This window comes from Ovis aries, chromosome 21, assembly GCF_016772045.2.
Source record: "Ovis aries strain OAR_USU_Benz2616 breed Rambouillet chromosome 21, ARS-UI_Ramb_v3.0, whole genome shotgun sequence".
Taxonomy (NCBI): domain Eukaryota; kingdom Metazoa; phylum Chordata; class Mammalia; order Artiodactyla; family Bovidae; genus Ovis; species Ovis aries.
Window position 1 is genome coordinate 25,894,126 of NC_056074.1, and position 22,400 is coordinate 25,916,525.

General features: G+C 37.5%; 1 protein-coding gene across 14 annotated transcripts in view; it reads left to right on the top strand.

The window, feature by feature from the left end:
• The window catches only part of CCDC15 (coiled-coil domain containing 15), a 47,459-nt gene extending 25,454 nt beyond the window's left edge, over positions 1-22,005 (top strand). For 3 of the 14 annotated variants that reach the window (XM_027959292.3, XM_012101843.5, XM_012101845.5), the window contains exons 12-16: positions 2,758-2,850; positions 3,006-3,109; positions 19,004-19,180; positions 19,687-19,835; positions 21,106-22,005. In XM_027959292.3, coding sequence (XP_027815093.2) covers positions 2,758-2,850; positions 3,006-3,109; positions 19,004-19,180; positions 19,687-19,835; positions 21,106-21,227 — 645 coding nt within the window. In that variant the 3' untranslated portion in view covers positions 21,228-22,005. Of the gene's footprint in view, positions 1-2,757; positions 2,851-3,005; positions 3,110-5,253; positions 12,307-15,573; positions 15,751-17,939; positions 19,181-19,686; positions 19,836-21,105 lie in introns of those variants that run through there. The other 11 variants (XM_060404245.1, XM_060404244.1, XM_060404246.1 and 8 more) reach the window with 7 other exon arrangements.
• The last annotated feature ends 395 nt before the right edge of the window (positions 22,006-22,400 follow it).

The window sequence follows — 22,400 nt, forward strand, 5'->3', positions numbered from 1 at the left end:
GGTTTTGGTTTACATTTTCTTGATGAGCATCTTTTCATGTGCTTATTGGCCATATGTGTATTTTCTTCAGAAAACTGTTAAATCCTCTGTGCAATTTCTAATTGGATTATTTGTCTTTTGATTATTAACTTATGTGAGTTCTTAATATATTCTACACATAGTACCCTTATTTTGTGATTTGAAAATGTTTTCTCCTATCCTGTGGGTTGTCTTTTCACTTTGTCAGTGGTTTCTTTTGCAGCACAGAAATTTTTTTTTTTTTTTTTTAGTTTTTTATTTTTTAAATTTTAAAATCTTTAATTCTTACATGCGTTCCCAAACATGAACCCCCTCCCACCTCCCTCCCCACAACACCTCTCTGGGTCATCCCCATGCACCAGCCCCAAGCATGCTGCACCCTGCGTCAGACATAGACTGGCAATTCAATTCTTACATGATAGTATACATGTTAGAATGCCATTCTCCCAAATCATCCCACCCTCTCCCTCTCCCTCTGAGTCCAAAAGTCCGTTATACACATCTGTGTCTTTTTTCCTGTCTTGCATACAGGGTCGTCATTGCCATCTTCCTAAATTCCATATATATGTGTTAGTATACTGTATTGGTGTTTTTCTTTCTGGCTTACTTCACTCTGTATAATTGGCTCCAGTTTCATCCATCTCAGAAATTTTTAATTTTGATGAAGTCCATATTATCTACTTTTTTGTGGCTTGTGCTTTTGATGTCGTATCTAAGAAACCATTACCTAATATTTCTCTAAGAACAGGCCTGTGATCCACTTTGCATTAATCTTTATATATGGTGTTGGGTAGGGGTCCAGTTTCACTCTTTTCTGCATGTGGGTATCCAGGGTGACCCAACATCATTTGTTGAAAAGACTCTTCTTACTCACTGAATTCTCATCACTCTTGTCAAAAATCAGTTGATTGTAAATATGAGTTTATTTCTGAACTACCAGTTCTGTTCCACTGATCTATGGGTCTGTCCTTATGCTAGTACCACACTGTGTTGATTAGTGTAGCTTTGTAATAAGTTTTGAATTGAAAAAAGTGAGTTCTCCAACTTTGTTTCAAGATCATCTCAGCTATTCTGGGTAAAGCCCAGCTGGTAAAGAATCCGCCTGCAATATGGGAGACCTGGGTTCGATCTCTGGGTTGGGAAGATCCCCTGGAGAAGGAAAAGGCTACCCACTCCAGTATCCTGGCCTGGAGAATTCCATGGACTGTATAGTCTACAGAGTTGCAAAGAGTCGGACACGACTGAGTGACTTTCACTCATATGAATTTAAGGATTACCTTGTCAACTTCTACAGAGAAGTAAACTGAATTTTTTTTGAAATTTTTTTTATGTGGACCATTTTTGAAGTCCTTATTGAGGTGTTTGTTTGTTTGTTTTTTTTTTTTTTTCAATATTGCTTCTGTCTTATGCTTTTGTTTTTGTACTGCAAGGCCTGTGAGATCTTAGCTCCCTGAACAGGGACCGAACCCCCATCTCCTGCATTGGAAGGTGAATCTTCAGTGCTGCAGGAAGGCTTTGTCTAGTTGTGGTGTACAGGCTTTTCATTGCCATGGCTTCTCTTGTTGCAGAGCCCAAGCTCTAGGGAGTGCAGGCTTTGGTAGTTGTGGCACACAGGCTCTAGAGCGTGGGCTGAGTAGTTGTGGCGCATGGGCTTAGTTGCCTGTGGCATGTGGAATATTCCTAGACCAAGGATCAAATTCATGTACCCCACTTTGGCAGGTGGAGTCTTAACCACTGGACCAGCAGGGAAGTCTAGAAGGTGAAATATTAACCATTGGACTGCCAGCGAAGTCCCATCAACTTAAATGTTGATGCAGACTGCATTAAATCTGTTGACTCATTTGCCATCTTAACAGTATTAAGTCTTCTGATTCGTGAACAAGAGATGTGTTTTTACTCAATTAGATCTTTTATTTCTTTTAACATGGTTTTGTAGGTTTCAGTGTATGCAATTTGTATTTCTTTCATAAAATTTATTCATAAGGTGTGTTTTGATGGTGTATTATATGAATTTTACCTTTAATTTCATTTTCAAATTGTTCGTTGCAAGTACATAAAAATTTAATTGATTTTTGCATGCTGATCTTGTATCTTGCAACTTTGCTGACAGATAAATAACTTCTTTTTGATAAATAACTTTTAAGTTAAAAAGATCAAAGTAATTTAAAACTTGTATTTCTAAAAGTTAGAGATCATAATTTGAGCCATATAATGTCAAAATAAGTGTATTAAGTTATGTCAACAGGCTTTCCTAGTATTTTGGGAGAAAATAAGTTCTAGTTTCTTCCCTGCCATGACAGCTGATTGCTATAATATTTTCTTTCAAGCTTTTATTCTCTAAATTCACACCATCAAGAATATGTACAAATTGAAAATTATTATAGATATGAGATAGTAAGAGATCTAATTTTATATCCTATATTCGATCCCAAGCACACAGTCATAATAGAATGATTTCAAGTGACCATTTTAGAAGGCTTCTGAACATTTTGATTTGTCATGAATTCATCCTTGTCTTTGACCTGAGTTTTTTGTTTTTGTTTGATTAATTCCTTTTATTCTTTCTTAAAATTTTATTCTTTTATATATATATATATATATTTTTTTTAAACTTTTAAAATCTAGTTGAGCTCAAGATTGCAGGAGGAAAGAATTAGTAGATAAAATTATCAAAAGCGTGCCTAGGTCTGTCTAGCTTTTGGCAGTTTTGTCACTTTGCACGACTGGACTTCCTAACAGGTTGGTGATGAGTATCAGTCAAGATTGAACCCTGAATTTCAAACTCCCCTGGCACTTCAGTCTGGAGTAAGTCAAGAGGAAGACAAGAAAGAGGTATGTAGTGGTAATGGCTTTTGGACATCAATATATGTGAGATTGGAAGCAATTTGTTGTATCCTAACATACTGAGCTAGTAGTTTAAGGATATTTTCCTTTCTTGGAAAGTCTCTGAGAGCAGAGTCTTAACAATTTTTACTTCTTTTCTTTAGCGTCAAAAGCAATACCTGAGGTATAGACGACTTTTCATGGATATTGAAAGAGAACAAGTGAAAGAACAACAAAGGCAAAAAGAACATAAGAAGAAAATTGAAAAGTAAGTGCTTTGATCCTCATTGTGAGCTGTAAATTACCAGTTATAAGATTATTTTGGAAGCTAGATTTTAGAAAGAGTCAGGCAGTGGTTTCACCTTCTTATCCATAGTGGAAACAACTATTTTTTATCTCAGTTGCAATATTAAAAGATGGTTAAGAGTTATTTTTTTTAATAGACTTATTTTTTTGAAATAGTTTTAGATTTATAGCACAATTAAACAAAAAGTCCGGAAAGTTCCCATTTACTTCTTACCCCTGCACATGGACTGCTTCCTCCACTGTCAATATCCTATACCATAGTGGTGAATTTATTACCACTCATAAACCTACATTGACACACCATAATCCTATTTTACATATGGACAAATAATACTCTAATATCTGGAAATACTACATTTTGTTTGTCCATTCACTTCCTGAAGGATATCTTATTTTTTTTCCCCAAGATTTGGCAGTTATAATAAAGCTGCTTTAAACATCCATGTGTAGGTTTTGTGTGGCCATACATTTTCAGCTCCTTCGGGTAAATAATGAGGAGTACGTTTGCTAGATTATATGGTAAGAGGATGTTCATTTTTCTAAGAAACTACTGCATACCAGGATTAAGTGGAATTTATTCTGGAGATGCAAGGGTGGTTCAGATCCACAAATCAATCAACATGATACACCAAATTAACATAATGAATGATTAAGATCATGTGATTGTCTCAATAGATGCAGAAAAAGCACTTGGCAAAATTCAGCATTCATTCATGATAAAAGCTCTCAACAAAGTGAATATGGAGGACATGTACCTTGACATAATAAAGGCCATATGTGACAAGTCCATAGCTGACATCATACTCCATGGTGAAAAGCTGAAAGCTTTTCCTTTAGTATCAGAAACAAGACAAGAATACCTATTCTTGCCACTTCTATTCAGCATAGTATAGGAAATCCTAGCCTGAGCAGTTAGGCAAGAGAAATAAATAAAAGACATTAAATTAGAAAGGAAGAATTAAAACTGTTACTTGAAAAGAAAGAAGGCATCATTTACCAATATTAGGAATGAAAAAGAAGCCATTACTACAGAGCCTGGAAACATTAAATATTAATAAGAAGACAGAAAATTTGAACACGTTGATGAAATAGACAGATTCGTAAAAAGAGCAAAATGAATGCAAGAAGAAATAGAAATCTGACTAACCCCACCAAAAAAAAAAAAATCAGTTATGGAATATAAACAAATTAAATCACTTTTTGAAAAAAATCTTACCAAAAAGAAAAACTCACGTTTAGATACAGGCTCAGATGTCTGCGTTCAGTTCAGTTCAGTTGCTCAGTAATGTCCGACTCTTTTCGACCCCATGAATTGTAGCACACCAGGCCTCCCCGTCCATCACCAACTCCTGGAGTTTACTCAAACTCATGTCCATCGAGTCAGTGATGCCATCCAGCCATCTCATCCTCTGTTGTCCCCTTCTCCTCCTGCCCCAAATCCCTCCCAGAATCAGGGTCTTTTCTGATGAGTCAACTCTTCCCATGAGGTGGCTGAAGTATTGGAGTTGCAGCTTTGGCATCAGTCCTTCCAATGAACACCCAGGACTGATCTCCTTTAGGATGGACTGGTTGGATCTCCTTGCTGTTCAAGGGACTCTCAAGAGTCTTCTCCAAAAAAAAAAAAAAACAAAAACAGCGTCTTCTCCAACACCACAGTTCAAAAGCATCAATTCTTCAGTGCTCGGCTTTCTTCACAGTCCAACTCTCACATCCATACATGACCACTGGAAAAACCATAGCCTTGACTAGATGGACCTTTGTTGGCAAAGTAATGTCTCTGCTTTTTAATATGCTATCTAGGTTGATGTCTGCATTAGGGGATCCCAAATATTTAAGGGAAAAAATAACACCAGGGTTTATATAAGCTATTCTAGAGGATGGAAAATAGTGAATACTTCCCAAATAATTGTAGAGGCCAGCATAATCTTAGTACCAACCTGACAAGGACTTTATAAGAAAGCAACATTTATAAGCTTAATTTCTCTCATGAATATAAATTTTACTTGAAATTAGAATAAGAAGACCTAGTGGCCTATTAGGGGCACTGCTTCACCTATTAGCCCCTGACCTTAGGGCTTCTGCCCAAGCATCTGCCTTCTTCCCCAGGACAGCTTCTTAACTACCCCTGAACTTCTCCCAAGACATGGACCCAACGGAAGCAGAGCTTTTTGCAAGAACAATGATGATGAACACAATGATTAAATTAAGCATTGCAAGATGTTCAAGAATTGTCTTTCACTGGGGGAAATAAATAATTTTTTTCTATTCTTTCTGCACTTTAATTTTTTATTATTTATATATTTGACTCTGGGAGCCTAAGCAGTAAGGGCCCCCTAGATTAATGTCTTGTTTTTTTGCTATAAAGACTACAATGACTTCTGAAATTTTTATGTGGCAGTCCACTGATGAGAATGGTTTTCCTGTGAGGTGTTTAGTAGTTCCTTTGGTATGTTTTTATTCTCACATTTTTTCCCCTTTGAGACATGTTATAATACTGTTGTCCTAAACGCGACTTGGCAGAAACTGCTGCAGTAAAAAAGTGTATATGTATGTATGTTTTGGATTGGGATTAAAAGAGAGAGGCTTGGAAAAATCCTTGTGAAGTTAGCCAGGGTAGCCTTTAGGCAGAATTCTGTTTAAATAGTTCAAGGATATTTTCTCTTCTTAATGTTCTTTGGGACTGTAATTATGTAATTCCCTGGATAATAGTTTCAGAATCTAAGGACATTGGCTCTCTTTTGCCATAATTATGATCTGATCTCCATCAAAAATAAAAAAATCTGAATTCTGTGGTGCCCATATATAAGCATTTTTACAGACTTATCAGGCAAAACACAGAATAGAAATTTTAGTTCATCTAATTGAAGCCAAGACATCTCTGCTGTGGGTATTTTATGTCTACCTTAAATCTTCTTATGACATGCCTACCACATGGTGTAGTCAGTGGGGAATTCTTCTTTACTATTCTGCTGACCTTCTTTGAAAGCTTTTCTGCTTAAGGCTTTTGTTTTATTGCCATTTTTTCACTGGATAATCTTTTTCTTGTTGGATTTATACTCTTGACCCCGGAAGAAATATGAAGGTCTCTGTCTTACAGATGGTATCAGAACATTAAATCTGTTGTCAATGACAGTTTGCAAATAATATAAAATTATTTTTTGCTTTTTACTTGTTGAAGAAACGAAATGTATGCCCTTCTTTGCATGGGGATTATTTGTTTTAACTTGAAGACAGAAACCACTTTAGCAGCATTCTAAAATAAACATATACCTACTTTCTACATAGGAATTGATAGTAACCACTTTACCTCACCCAGGTGTTACGAGAATCAAATGATATGTCTTCATTTATTCATTTAGCAGCTATTTATTGAGCATCTATTAATTGGTAGACATGATGCTAGATTTAAAGCATATAAAATATGGATGATCCCATCCTTCGAGGATCTTAGTAGATAGATTCCACTGACTAATGGGGAGGCAAATAAATGAATAATTATAGTGTGATATGTTAAGTATTACAAGACAGTATAGCATGTGATTAAGAACCTGGGGAGATACCTGTTCAAGTCCTAGCTCTGCTGCCCACCAGCTTCTTGACTTTGGGAAAGTTACTTTCTATTAGCCCTAGTTTCTTCTCTATAAAACAGGTATAAGAGGAATATACACCTCAGAAAGTTACTGTGAGGATTAAATGAGGTAACATGGCAAATGAACTTAGTGTAGAATCTGGCATGTGACACATGCTCAATAAATGTTAGTTACCAAATATTTAAGGGAAAAATAGCACTAAGTTTTACATAAAATATTCCAGAGAATGGAAAACAGGAATACTTGCCAAATAATTATAGAAGCCAGTATAACCTTCAAATCAACCTGTCTTGGATATTAAAAGATAGCAATATTACAGACTAATTTCTTTAATCAACATAAATGTAAAAATATCAAGTAAAATATTAGTAAAGTAAAATCTTTCTTCTAATGTCAGTAGAAGGAAAAAATTACAAGAAGGTATGAGAGCACAGAAACTGTTTTGAACCCAAAATTGGGGTCCCAATATAGTAGTACAGGGAAGACTTCCTGGGCTGAGGTATTAAGGGTCAGAAGTGTATAAGACACAACTGGAACCGGGTGGACCAAGAGTAGATAGCGATTCCAGGCAGAAAGACTAACACTGTAAAAGCAGTAACACGAAGAATATGACACTTATGAGCTGGATATGATCGGAGCTAATAGAATGGCAAGAGGTAAGCTTTATAAAATGAGGAAAGATTATAAAGAATTTTGTATGTTATAAGAAGGAATTTGGATTTTATCCTGAAAACAGAAGCCACTTAGATACATTGTGAGGAATGGGTAAAATGGCTAAGACTAGATGTTAGGAGATTATTATTCTTTTTATTTTACAGATGAGAAAATGAGCCCCAGAGAGGTTAACTAAGTTGCCTAAGATAAAGATCGTACTTAACAGTGGCAGAACTGGGATTCAATCCCAAATTTATTTAGTTCCATCACCTAACTGCTTTGAAGTCTGTAACTTCAATAAGTTATAAGCCAGGGCCAGGGAGGCAGTGACAAGGAGGCAGTTTTAAGAGCAGAAGACATAGAATTGATAAGATACTGCTAGAGGAGAATTCAAAGATAAGTTCCAGGTTTATGGCTTAGGCCACCCTTAGCCCTTTTACCTAATCAGCTGCTTTGAAACAGATTTTCCAGCAAGGAGGTAGAGGTGGAGAAGATAAGTTTAGTTTGGGGCAAATTGGATTTGAAGTGCCTTAAAGGAAATTCAGGTAGAGCATCCAGTAGGAAATATTAGGTTATTTTTAGTAATGATTTCAGAAATCACTAAGGAAGAATACTGTCAGAATCAAGAACGAGAGAAAAAGGTTGAACAGGAAAACAGGATTGGCAAGCAGAGATTTAGACTGTGCTAGATTAGACCTTAATCCTGTTGTACTGAAGAGGAAGATTTCTTTCATCTCCTTAAGAAGTTATTTTTCTAGCAGACACCTCTTTTAACTCCAGGAATAAAGCTACTTCTTATTCTTGAATGCAGAGTTCCCTTTATTTGACAGTGTTAGTGTTGGCAGATTTCTGGGATTGCTCAAGAGGTATGAATTCATAGAGCCAAAAAGCCTTCAATTTTAGTTCTAGATCTCTATTACAAAGTTTAACCTTGTAAAGGATTAGTGGCGTGACCTTATATGAAGGATGACTAACAAGAGTTTTTGAGTTGTTGTAGTTATAAGAATGTATTTTTAGCGTACTTTGCCTATGATACCGCTTTCTCTTCAGGATTCTTTCCAAATGTAAATATTGCCATCTCCTTGTTGTGCACACACTCAGTGCAGCAAGTTGACAAATCAATTTGCAGAGTTTTATATTCTTACTCTCTTTTACTGAAAGTTTGACATTGGGTTTAGCATGACCCGAGAACCACTGTAATTGTATTCACGTCAGTGCCCTGGGGAAAACCCGTGTGTTGACATCTTGATTTCCAACCTAGTTAAATTTCTATTGTGTATCAACTAAAAAGTATATTTACGCAAGAAGCTTTAAGGACATTTGAGAGGTTTATAAAGTAATTGTTTTCCTCAACTTTTTAGGTTGGTTTTGCCATTTTTTATTGTTACGATCGTTTTTGAAACTAATGTGTGGCAGTAGTTCTTAACTTGAGAATCTAACCAAAGCTGTGGATCCTTTTCCCAGATAAATACCTTTGAGACACTCAAGTGGAATGTCAAACTGGCAGGCAGTTAAATAGGTTTAAATCTCAGAGGAATGGTCTATGCCGGAGCGGGAGCTTAATGAGTTACAGATGATAGGGGTGGTCACAGAAGCAGATGGTATGCAGAAAGTCACCTAGGGAGAAGGCATAGAATAAGAAATGGACAATGCCTTCTTCTAGAGGAAGAAATAGACATGGTATATTTCTGCTTATGTACTATGACCTTTTCAAGGGCCACAAACTATTTTAACATCTAAGATATTTTGCTCCCTAGAATCAGTTTTTGCTGCCGTGGGTATAATGTCGCCCCTGTTGAGAATGTAAATGCCAGATGGATTAACCTGTAGGCCACCAATGACCTTAGAGAGAGTTTTTTGTGGAGTGATTGATGGGTGTTAACAGCCATATTGGAGGGGAGAGGAGATCAGAGAGGAAAAAGCTAGACTCTTAAGATATTTGACTGTGAAGAGAGGACTAACTAGGGGGGAAGAAGGGGAAAGGGCTGATTACATCACTGCTAGTAATTGTCCTGTTACCAACAATTTCGAGTAATTTTCCTGTTACCCACGTTTGAGAAACAATGCTGACATGTTTCCTTAGCTCTTAGTTTATAGGTATAGAGAATAAATGGTATAGAGAATTATGTGTGTGCACTAAGTCACTTGAGTCGTGTCGGATTTCTTTGTGACCCTATGGATTGTAGCCCGCCAGGCTCCTCTGTCCATAGGATTCTCCAGGCAAGAATACTGGAGTGGGTTGCCATGCCCTCTTCTAAGGGATCTTCCTGACCCAGGGATCGAACCAGCATCTCGCGTCTCCTGCGTTGGCAGTTGGGTTCTTTACCACTACTGCCACCTAGGAAGCCTATGGAGAATTATACCAGTAACTAAACCATTCTGTTATTATTCACTTGGCTCCATTTAAGTTTCACTCTTGAAAACCTGAGGCTTCCCTGGTGGGTCAATGGTGAGGAATTCGCCTGCCAATACAGGAAACGCGGATTTGATCCCTGGGTAGGGAAGATGCCCCGGAGAAGGAGATGGCAACCCACTCCAGTATTCTTGCCTGAGAAACCCCATGGACAGAGGAGCCTGGTGGGCTATAGTCCATGGGGTTGTAAAACAGTCAGACACAGCTAAACAACAGCAACAATTGAAAACCTCAGTTCAATTTCTCATCTGTGAAAAATCTTTTCACATTTGCATTTTTCACCAGCTCAGGAGTTATTGAACTAATCAAATATGAATTGTCCTCAAAACATTTGCTTTTTAAAACTGGCTCTCTTTGGGAAAAGATCTTTATGTAAATAGATCCTTGGCGAAGGGCATCTATGATCCTAGGCTCATATTTAAACTTTTATACTTTTTTAATCTCCTCCTTTTATTCTCTTACTTATATCATGCATTATATTTTAAGAGAGCAAATTGATGTATATTTTGAAGTTAATTGTGGGGAATTCCCTGGCAGTCTAGTGGGTAGGACTCTGCACATCTACTGTAGTGAGCATGGGTTCAATCCCTGGTCAGGGAAGTCAGATCTTGCATGCTGTCCAGCGTGGCCAAAAGAAGAAAATTCAGGTGTGAATAAGTATGTGTGCTGTGGCTCTTCTCCACATTACCTTTCTCATGTTCCTAGTACACTGCCTGATGTGCCTTTGTATCTTGATCCTTGCTAGGAATAAAACATCTCTCTACACAAGTTGGAGTATTGAGATTTCTTACTTCTACCTTGTTCCAACTTTATATTGCATTTGAGTTTGATTGTGATCCACTTCATGGATCACAGCCTTATCGTGGTGAAGGGGCTATGTAACACAGTGAAGCTATGAGCCATGCCATACAGGGCCACCCAAGACAGACGGGTCATAGTGAAGAGTTCTGACAAAATGTGGTCCACTGGAGGAGGGAATGGCTAGTATTCTTGCTGCGAGAACCCCATGAACAGTATGAAAAGGCAACAAGATATGACACTGGAAGATGAGCCCCCAAGGCCAGAAGGTATCCAGTATGCTGCTGGAGAAGAGCCAAGGACAATTACTAATAGCTGCAGAAAGAATGGAGCCACTGGGCCAAAGCAGAAACAATGCTCAGTTTGCAGAGGTGTTTGTTGGTGGCAGTGAAACCCAGTGTTGTAAAGAACGGTATTGCATAAGGACCTGGCATGTTAGGACCATCAATCAAGGTAAAGTGGACGTAGTCAAGCAGGAGATGGCAAGAGTGAACATCGACATCTTGGGAATCAGTTAACTAAAATGGAGAGGAAAGGGCGAATTTAGTTCAGATGACCATTATATCTACTGCTGTGGGCAAAAATCCATTAGAAGAAATGGAGTGGCCCTCATAGTCAACAAAAGAGTACACAGTGCAGGACTTGAGTGCAGTCTCAAAAACCCCAGAATGACCTTGGTTCATTTACAGAGTAAACCATTCAGTAACCACAGTAATCCAGGTCTATGCCCCAACCACTAATGCCAAAGAAGCTAGTTGACCGGTTCTGTGAAGACCTACACCACCTTCTAGAACTAATACCAAACAAAGATGTCCTTTTCATCATAGGAGATTGGAATGCAAAAGTAAGAAGTCGAGAGATAAACCTGGAGTAACAGGCAAGTTTGGCCTTGGAGTACAAAATGAAGCGGGACAAAGCCTAACAGTTTTGTCAAGAGAACACACTGGTCATAGTAAACACCCTTTTCCAACAACACAAGAGATGACTCTGCACATAGACATCACTAGATGGTCTCCGTGCAGTCATGTTTGACTCTGTGGGACCCCATGGACTGTATCCCGCCAGGTTCCTCTGTCCATGGAATTCTCCAGGCAAGAATACTGGAGTGGGTTGCCATGCTCTTCTCCAGGGAAATCTTCCCAACCTAGGGATCGTACCTGAGCCTCCTGCATTGTAGGCAGATTCTTTACCATCTGAGCCACCAGATTGTCAATATCAAAATCAAATTGATTATATTCTTTGCAGCCGAAGATGGAGATACTCTATACAATTAGCAAAAAGAAGCCCTGGAGCAGACTGTGACTCAGATCATTAGTTTCTTATTGCAAAATTCAGGCTTAGATTGAAGAAAGTAGGAAAAACCACAAGGCCATTCAGGTATGACATAAACCAATCCCTTATGATTGTACAGTAGAGGATCAAATAGATTCTAGGCATAAGATCTGGTACAGTGCCTGAGGAACTATCAATGAAGGTTCATAACATTGTACAGGAGACAGTGACCAAAACCATTACCAAAAAAAAGAAATGGACGAAGACAAAGCGGTTGTCTGAAGAGGCTTTACAAATAGCTGAGGAAAGAAGGAACACGAAAGGCAGGGGAGAAAGGAAAAGATATACCCAACTGAATGCAGAATTCCAGAGAAGAGCAAGGAGAGATAAGAAGTCCTCCTTAAACAAACAATGCAGAGAAATAGAAGAAAACAATAGAATGGGAAAAACTAGAGATCTCTTCAAGAGAGAGGTATCAGGAGAAAACTTTATGTAAGGATGGGCACGATAGCGAGGACAGAAGCAACCTAACAGAAGCAGAAGAGATTAAGAAGCGGTGGCAAGAATACACAGAAGAACTATATGAAGAACTGTATGAAAAAGGTCTTATTGCCCTGAAAACCATGATGGTGTAGTCACTCACCTAGAGCCAGACATCCTATAATGTGAAGTCAAGTGGGCCTTAGGAAGCATTACTATGAACAAAGCTAGCGGAGGTGATAGAATTCCAGCTGAGCTATGTAAAATCCTAGACGATGATGCTGTTAAAGTGCTGTACTCAGTATATCAGCAACTTTGGAAAACACATTAGTGGCCACATGACTGGAAGAGATCAGTTTTCATTCCAATCCCAAAGAAGGGCAGTGCCAAAGAATGTTCAAATTACTGTACAATTGTGGTCATGTTACATGCTAGCAAGGTTATGGTCAAAATCCTTTAGGCTTCAGCGATAGGTGAACTGAGAACTTCCAGATATAAGCTGATTTAGAAAAAGCAGAGGAAAAAAAAAGAAAAAGAAAAAGCAGAGGAATCAGAGATCAAATTGCCAACATTCGTTGGAGAAGGCAAGAGAATTCCAGAGGAATTTGTACTGTTGCTTTATGGGCTACACTAAAGCCTTTAACTGTGTGGATCACAACATACTGTGGAAAATTCTTAAAGAGATGGGAATACTAGACCACCTTACCTGTCTCCTGAGAAACCTGTATGTGAGTCAAAAGGCAGCAGTTAGAACTGGACATGAAGCGACTGACTGGTTCAAAACTGAGAAAGGAATATATATCAAAACTATATATCATCACTCTGCCTATTTAACTTCTGTGCAGAGTATATCATGTGAAATGCCAGGCTGGATGAATCACAAGCTGGAATCAAGATTGCCAGGAGAAATATCAACAATCAGATATAGAGATGATACCACTCTAATGGCAGAAAGTGACAAGAAACTTTTTTCCTCTTTCCAGACAGTGAAGGAAGCTCTTTAGAGCTTCCTGATGAGGGTGAAAGAGGAAAGTAAAAAAGCTGGCTTAACATGCATCATTTGAAAACCTAACATGACATTCAGTCCTATCACTTTATGGCAGATAGATGGGGAAAAAGTGGAAGTGGTGACAGATTTTATCTTCTTGTGCTCCAAAATCACTGCAGACAGTGACTGAAGCCATGAAATTAAAAGGCACTTGCTCTTTGAAAGGAAAGCTACAACAAACTTAGGCAGTGTATTAAAAAGCAGAGATATCACTTTGCCAACAAAGGTCCGTATAGTCAAAACTATGCTTTTTCCAGCAGTCATGTACAGATGTGAGAGTTGGACCATAAAGAAGGCTGAGCGCTGAAGAGTTGATGCTTTTGAACTCTGGTGTGAAGAAAACTCTTGAGTAGTGTCCATTGGACAGCAAGAAGATCAAATCTAAAGTCCAAACCTAAGTCCATCTAAAGGAAATCAACCCTGAATATTCATTGGAAGGACTGATGCTGAAGCTAAAGCTCCAAAACTTTGACCACCTTATGCACAAAGCTGACTCACTGGAAAAGATCCCGATGCTGGGAAATATTGAGAGCAGGAGGAGAAGGGGACGGCAGAGGATGAAGTGGTTAGATAGCATCACCAACTCAGTGGGAGACAGTGAAGGACAGAGGATGCTGGCATAGCATGTTCTAGATGAGGGTAGACCCCAGAATGGAGTGAACAGACGACTTGTCACTACTGGAGACAGAACTATGAACTTAACAAACAGTGCCTGATCTTTGATAGGACAGCCAGCTATTTTTAAAACATGTGGATCAGAATTTTCAGCAGACCATGCTTTTATTGACGTGTGCATGCAGAGATTGACAGTCTCATAAGTTGAAAAATCCTTAGTTTAGAGTTGAATCTGTGTCACCTCTACCATGGAGGTGACATTAGACAATCTAGCAACTAGAACTACTAGAAGTGAGTATAGATGACATTAAGTGACTATCATAGTCAAGACAGTGAACATACCTGTCATCCTCAAAAGTTTCCTCCTGCCTTGGTAGTACCTCTTAGCTGCACAGCCCCCTCTTCCTCAGGCAGCTACTTGTTTGCTTTGTGTCACTGTAGATTAGTTTGCATTTTCTGGAGTTCTGCAGCATGTACTCTTGTACCCAGCTCCTTTTATTTTAAGTAAATTTTATTGGAGTGTAGTTGCTTTACAGTGTTGTGTTTCTTGCTGTATAGCAAAGTGAATCAGTCATACGTATACATAAATCCCCTCTTTTATGGATTTCCTTCCCACTTAGGTCGCCAGAGAGCACTGAGTAGAGTTCCCTGTGCTATACGATAGGTTCTCATTAGTTGTCTATCCTACACCTAGTAGTGTATAAGTGTCAGTCCCAGTCTCCCAATTCATCCCATCCCCCTTGGTAGCCGTGAGTTTGTCCTGTATATCTGTGACTGTATTTCTGCTTTGCACATAAGTTCATCTCTGTCATTTTTCTAGATTCCACATATAAGCAATATTATGCAATGTTTGTTTTTTTCTTTCTGACTGACTTCACTTTGTGTGACAATCTCTAGATCCATCTACATCTCTGCAAATGTCACTATTCTGTTCCTTTTATGATTGAGTAATATTTCATTGTTTATATATATCACATCTTCTTTATCCATTCCTCTGTCGATGGACATCTGGATTGTTTCCATGTCCTGACTATTTTAAATAGTGCTGCAATAAACGTCAAGAGTACATGGCATCCTTTCAAATTGTGATTGTCTCTGGATATATACCTAGGAGTGGGATTGGCCCAGCTCCTTTTTTAAAAAATTAGTTAATTTTACTTTGTGGAGGTTGCACTGGGTCATTGTTGCTGTGCATGGGCTTTCTCTAGTTGCAGAGTGGGGACTACTCTAGTTGCCGTGTGAGGACTTCTCATTGTAGTGGCGTCTCTTGCTGTGGAGCGCAGGCTGTCAGTGCGAGGGCTCAGTAGCTGCAGCACACGGGCTCAGTAGTTGCATCTCACAGGCTCTAGAGCATAGCCTCATGGGTTTAGTTGCTCTGCTGCCGTTGGACTCTTCCTGGACCAGGGATTGAACCCCTGTCCCCTGCATTGGCAGGCAGACTCCTATCCACTGTACCACCAGGGAAGTCCTGGCCTACCTCCTTTTATTCAGAGTAATTATTTTGAAGATTTGTCTTTGTTGTAGTGGTATCAAGCGTTTATTCCTTTTTCTTATAGATAGTATTCCATTGTTTGGATATACCACAATCTGTTTCAAAGGTTGATGGACATTTGGGTTGCTTCCAGTTTGGGGCTAATACAGATAAAGCTGCAGTGAACATTCATGAGCAAGTCTTTGGAAATCTGTTACCTTTTCTCTTGGGTGAATACCTGAGAGTGGACTGGATCATCATGGTAGGTATATATTTCAGTATGGTTTTCTAAAGTAGTTGTACCACTTTATGTTGCCACCAGCAGTGTAAGAGAGTTCAAGTTCCCTTACATCATTGCCAGCACTTAGTGTGATCGGTCTTTTTCATTTTAGCCATTTGAATAGGTATGTAGTGGTACCTCATTGTGGTTTTAGTTTACATTTCTTAAATGACTAAAGAGATTGTACTTTTGGTGTCATAGTTAAGAAATCACTGCCTAACTAAAGGTCACAAAAATTTGTTGATGTTTTCTTCTAGAAAGATTTTCATTGTGGGTTTTACATTTAAGTCTGTGATGTAGTTTGCGTTCATTTCACATGTAGTGTGAAGTGGTTTTTTTGTATAAGGATATCCTCTTGCTGAAGTTATTCTTTCTCCTCTGCATACTTTGGTGCACTTGTCAAAAATCAATTGTCCAACGAATAGTAAAAGAGAACATTGATAAGTTGGACTTCATCAAAATTAAAAACTATAAAGAAGGTGAAAAAAACAACTAAAGATGGGAGAAATTATTTGCAAATCATATATCTGATGAGAAACTTGTAGTCAGAATCTATAAAGGGACTCATAACTCAGTAATAAAAAAGATAACCCAATTAAAAAGTAGACAAAGGATTTAAATAGACATTTCTCCTAAGGAAATAATATATAAATGGCTAATAAGCACTTGAAAATACACTCAACAGCATCAGTGTTTCTAATGAATATTCAGGGTGATTTCCTTCAGGACTGATTGATTTGATCTCCTTGCTGTCCAAGGGACTCTCAAGAGTCTTCTCCAGCACACAGTTCGAAGGCATCAATTCTTCTGTGCTGAGCTTTTTTTATTGTCCAGCTCTTACATCCATACATGACTACTGGAAAAACCATAGCGTTGATTATATGAATCTTTGTAGGCAAAGTAATGTCTCTGCCTTTTAACAGTCTAGGTTTGTCATTGCTTTTCTTAAAAGGAGCAAGCATCTTGTGTTCCTTTTATTTATTTTATTTTTTTTTAATTTTTTAATTTTTTTAATTTTAAAATCTTTAATTCTTACATGTGTTCCCAAACATGAACCCCCCTCCCACCTCCCCTCCCCATAACATCTCTGTGGGTCTTCTGTGTTCTTTTTAAACTTTTGGATTTTCTCCCTGTGGTTTATTTTGAATAATTTCTATTATTATGCTTTCAGATTTAGTTTTGCAATGTTTAACGTGCTAGTAATCCCATCCAGTGTATTTTTTTAAATAAAGAATTTATTTTTGTAGAGCAGTTTAGGTTCATGGCAAAATTGAGAGGAAGGTAGAGCATATGTACTATCCCTTGACATTCAGAGCCTCCTCCATTATCAACATCCCCTACCAGTGTGGTACAACTGTTAACACATGATAAGCCTATATTGGTACATCATTATCAACCAAAGTTTATAATTTGCACTAGGGTTCACTCTTGGTCTTGCACATTTATGGGTTTGGGCAAATGTGTAATGACTTGTATCCATCATTAAGTATCATATAGAAGAGTTTTACTACTCTAGAACTCCTTTATGCTCTGCCTGTTCACCTTCTTTCCCTCTCTCCAACCCCAGCTTCTGGCAACCACTGATCTTTCACTGTCTTCATTGTTTTACTCTTTCCAGAATGTCATACGGTTGGAATCATACAGTATGTAGCCTTTAGAGATTGGGTTCTTTCACTTAGTAATAGGCATTTACATCAAACATCTCTTCATGGCTTGATAGCTCATTTCTTTTTAGTACTGAATATTATTTTGCTGTTTGAAAGTACAACAGTTTATTTATCCGTTCATCTACTGAAGGACATCGTGGTTTCTTCTAGCATTTGGCAACTAAACTATTGCAAACATCCATGCGCAGGTTTTGTGTGGGTGTAAGTTATGTAAATACCAAGGGGCACTGCTGGATTGTGTGGTGTTTGATTTTGTCAAATGCTTCCTCTGCATCTTTTTATAGAATTGTGATTTTTCTTATATAGCTTTTGAAGTGCTCTATTACATTAATTGATTTTTTTCATGTTGAACCAGCCTTTCATTCTTGGCCTAAATTCCTTTTGATTGTGATATATATGTACATTGTTAGATTCGACTTGCTAATATTTTTGAGGATTTTTGCGTCTTGTTCATGAGAGGTATTGGTAATACTTTCTAATATCTTTATCTGGTTTTGATTTTAGAGTAATGCTGAGAATGATTTTAGAGTAATGCTCACAGAATGAGTTAAGAAGCATGCTTTCTGTTTCTGTCCACTGAAAGAGATTGAAGACATCTGGTGTAACTTCTTCCTTAATTGTTTGGTGAGCCCATCTGGGTCTGGTGCTTTCTGTTTTGGAAGGTTACTAATTATTCTATTTCTTTAACTTATAGACTTATTCTCCAATGTATTTTTTATTTCAGAAATTGTAGTTTTCATCTTGATAAGTTGATTTCAGTCTTCTTTATGTCTAAGCTTTTTGAACATACAGGATCTATTAATAATTGTACTATCTTGTTTTAATGTCCTTCTATGCTAATTCTAATCACTGTCTATTCTAAGTTGATTTTGGGTGGTTGATTACTCTCTCCATTATGAATTGTATTTTCCTGCCTCTGCATGCCTGGTAATTTTTGATTAGACGTCCAACGTTGAATTTACCTCATTGGTTGGTTACTGGTTATTTTTGTATTTTGATAATATTTTTCTGAGCTTTGTTTAGGGATGCAGAAGGAAATGGTAACCCACTCCAGGATTCTTGCCGGGAAAATCCCATGGACAGAGGAGCTTTGAGGGCTACAGTCCTTGGGGTCACAAAGAGTCAGACGCAGCTGAACAACTAGCACTTTTATTTAAGTTACTTGGTTTTTGTTTGTTTGTTTGTGGTTTCTGGGTTGATTTGTTGTTTTATTTATTTGGTTGTTTAAGGTGGTAGGGCAAATCCAGTCCCTGGTAATCCATTTTAGCTAAAAGGAGAAGTCCTATCTACTTGTAATTTTAACCTCAGAAAGTTCTTGTGTTAGAATTCTTCCAGGAACACTCTTTTAGTAGTAACTATTAGTCATTTCCATTCAAGAGACTATGTGTACACATGAGCAATGAGATAAACTTAAATCAGCCAGCAGGGAGTTTTGAGGCTTTTCTAGGGTTGTTAAACTGACTTCCTGACTCCCCTCTTTCTGGGAATTTCTTGAGGTATTTGGATCTAAAAGCTAATTCTAAATAATGACTTGATGAAATTCCTAACCATGTTGATTTTATTCTCAGAATTAAGAAAAAGAAAGAGCAGCAACGTTATGCTGAAGAACAAAGAATATTAAGAATGAACTCCCATGAAGAGCCATGTTCAGGGGAGAAGATGAGTGAGATGTTAGCCCAACTACAGCTTGAGGAAGTAAAAGGAGCCAGAGAAAAACAACAGCAGAAAGAAAAAGAATACCAAAGGTACTTTGGAAAGTTCTGCATGAAATTTTGGCCCTAGAGGAAACCTGTTAGGAAGTCGGTGTTCTCATTTTCCCTAAAATGAATTGACTGTGTCTTCTTATGCTTCAGGAGGCACAGAACTTCATCACATTTCTTTTTTTTTAAGACTTTTTTTTTTTTTTTGGATGTGGACTGTTTTTTAAAGTCATTATTGAATTTGTTACAATATTGTTTCTGTTTTATGTTCTTTGGCTGTTTTTGGCCATGAGGCATGTGGGATCCTAGCTTGCCAACCAGGGATCAAACCCTCACCCTGTGCCTCAGAAGGTGAACAGATTTCTTGATTGCCTAATACCTCTCTGGAATAGCACTGCATTTTCCCTTGTACTGCTTCTTCGTACACAGAGGAAGGATTGAAGCACAGTGATATGAAATAGTTTAACAGTTTGAGCTAGGAGTAAAATAAGGACTCATGCTTATTCTCTTCCTAATGGTTCACTTTGCTTGGTCATACTGTATTTTTATAGATATGTAGAAGCTTTAAGAGCCCAGATCCAGGAGAAAATGCAACTATATAATATTACTTTACCTCCACTCTGCTGCTGTGGTCCTGATTTTTGGGATGCTCATCCTGATACCTGTGCCAATAATTGTATTTTCTATAAAAACCACAAAGGTAAGTGTCTTCAAGGAATGGTTGGGGCCTGGTGGCAGATAAAAAATAACAAGAGTAAAAGTAGTGATTGTAGTAGAAATATAGCATTTATTGACTAAGTGCTTATTATATATCAAAGACTGTTACACCCCCCCTTTACATAACAACTCTGAGGCAATAAAAATAACTATAATGAGTTATATTTCTCTTTGAGATATGTTATCTTCTTGTCTTCATTTATGCTAGGGAAATAGTCCTAGCCCATTGTACAGTAATGAGACTAGGGTTGCAGGTCCTCCTATCAATGAAGAAGATTAGAGGTTTATAGCTATCTAAGTTAGGCCTCTGTCCAGTTGAATACCCTGTTATCCAAATTCTTAAATGTTATCTAACATAGACTTATCATCTGTATATTATTTATAATGTGTGTATATCCACATTAGACTGCCAGTTCTGCTAGGAGTCACTGAGAAACATGAGGACCAATGTAAACTCTGTTAAGAATGCCAGCTAGAAGAAATGGAGTCATTTCCTGTTGTCACTCATATTTTTGTTTCCTGTCCATTCTTAAATGTATTGATTTACATAGTGTAGAGATTATAGAGGCTTCATACAAATACCGAATATGGTGGTGGTGTTTGTATCCCTAATGTTCCATCTATGATATGAGTTTCTTATCAGTCCTGTGAATTATGTTTTAAAAACTCACATCTGATTGTGCCGTTCCCTTATCATCAGACCTGTAGGACTTACCACTGCAATACAAAATAGAGTGTATAACCGGCATGTTTTCCCTCTGGCTCCAGGCCATACTCCAGCCATATCGAACCTGCTATTGTCAGTACACACCACATTAAAAAAATATATATCCTTGTACCCCCACACACTCATTTCTTTGCCTAGAAGGTCTTCTTTCCTTTACTTCTATTAATCCTTCAATACCATCTTAAATGTTACCGATTCCTTTTTTTTTTGGAATGTTGCCACTTCTGGGAATCTTTTTCATCCTCTCCTAGTTTTTTTTCATTTTGAACTTCATGCTGTGATGACATTTTGTATATGCCTCTGGTTTGGAAATAGTACACTGTAATTTAATTTTTGTGTCCATCCTCTCATGATCTTTTCTGTAATCACAGAGTACTTGGCATGTGGTAAATACTCAATACTTATTCAATGGATTGTTAAAGTTAATGCCTATAAGACTGGGCAGAGAAGCAGTACTATTAGGAAGAGGTTGGGAGAACTTTTAGAATCCTACTTCATTCATCACTATGTTAATCTTTATTTGCAGCATATACCCGGGCGCTACATTCAGTCATCAATTCCTGTGACATCCCTGAGGGGAACTCAGATCTTCGAGTTGCCATTCATAATTTTGCTTCTGCACATAGACGGACTTTGAAAAACCTGTAATAAGAATCTGAAATCAACCATTAGTATTTCAACCTACTTAAAATCTACCCCAAGAGATTATTTTAGGAAAAACTGTCAAAGTGTATAAGATGTGTAATTTGGAAAGACTGTCCCACACAATTGGTGTCTTTTTAATTAAATCATGACCATTATTTCACTCTCTGCTTGGGACCAAGATTGAAAATTGGCTTCCAGACTTGTCTCATTACTGTAAACCATCTGGTACCTATTGTTTTAAAAATGATCACTCAGGCTGGTGAGGTTTCTCTCACTTTGCTCTGCTCTGCTCAGAAGATATTATTAGAAATCTTTGAGATTATCTGATTTATTATCTTTAATAACTGTACCACTTGAATCTTGACAAAATTGAAAATGTTTGGATGAAGACGAGAAGATGAAGAAATGAATTTCTGAGCACCAGTGGCCATCTGTATTGCTGTTAGCTTTTCTAGTTGTGTACAGCAGTTAGAGATGAGAACAATCTGAATTTGATGTATGTTTTTTCCTCAAAATTTTTTCTCTCGTGTTTTTATTACCTCTTTCCCCATTCAGTGATGATGAACACAGGACTTTTTAATTTTATAATTTTTATAGCAAAAAAGGCAAATAAACCCTCTGCCTTTTGAGCATGTTTTATGTGAAATAATTGTGAGTGACATTTCAAAAAGTGAATCTGAAGTCAAAGAGAGTAAAGTCCTACTTTATTTTTCTATCTCTAAAAAATCTGGTGAATGCCATACCTACAGAGCAGGTGAAATAAAAATTGCTATAGTTAGTATGAATTTGTTATTTCTTTACAGTGTTTCTTGACACAAAATATGAAAAGTTTTAATATTGTGAATTAAGGAGAGGTACTGAGATTTTCTTTTTCCTACTTCTAATGGTCAGTGTTGAAAAAGCACTGAAGTTATGTCTCAGAAAACACCTAAACATCTAGCCAGGTCATTGAAAATAAGTGTTAGAATTACTTGTGTGACAAGATTGACTGGTTATTTAATCAGATTAATTATCCAATTCAGTCAAAATCCTTATGCAACTAAATCCTTGCTTTAGCCTTTCTGAGTTGTGTTTTTTAACACCTTTGTTGAGATATAATTCATATATCATTTGATTCACCGACTTGAAATGTACAATTCAGTGGTTTTTATTATACTCTATGGTTGTACAACTATT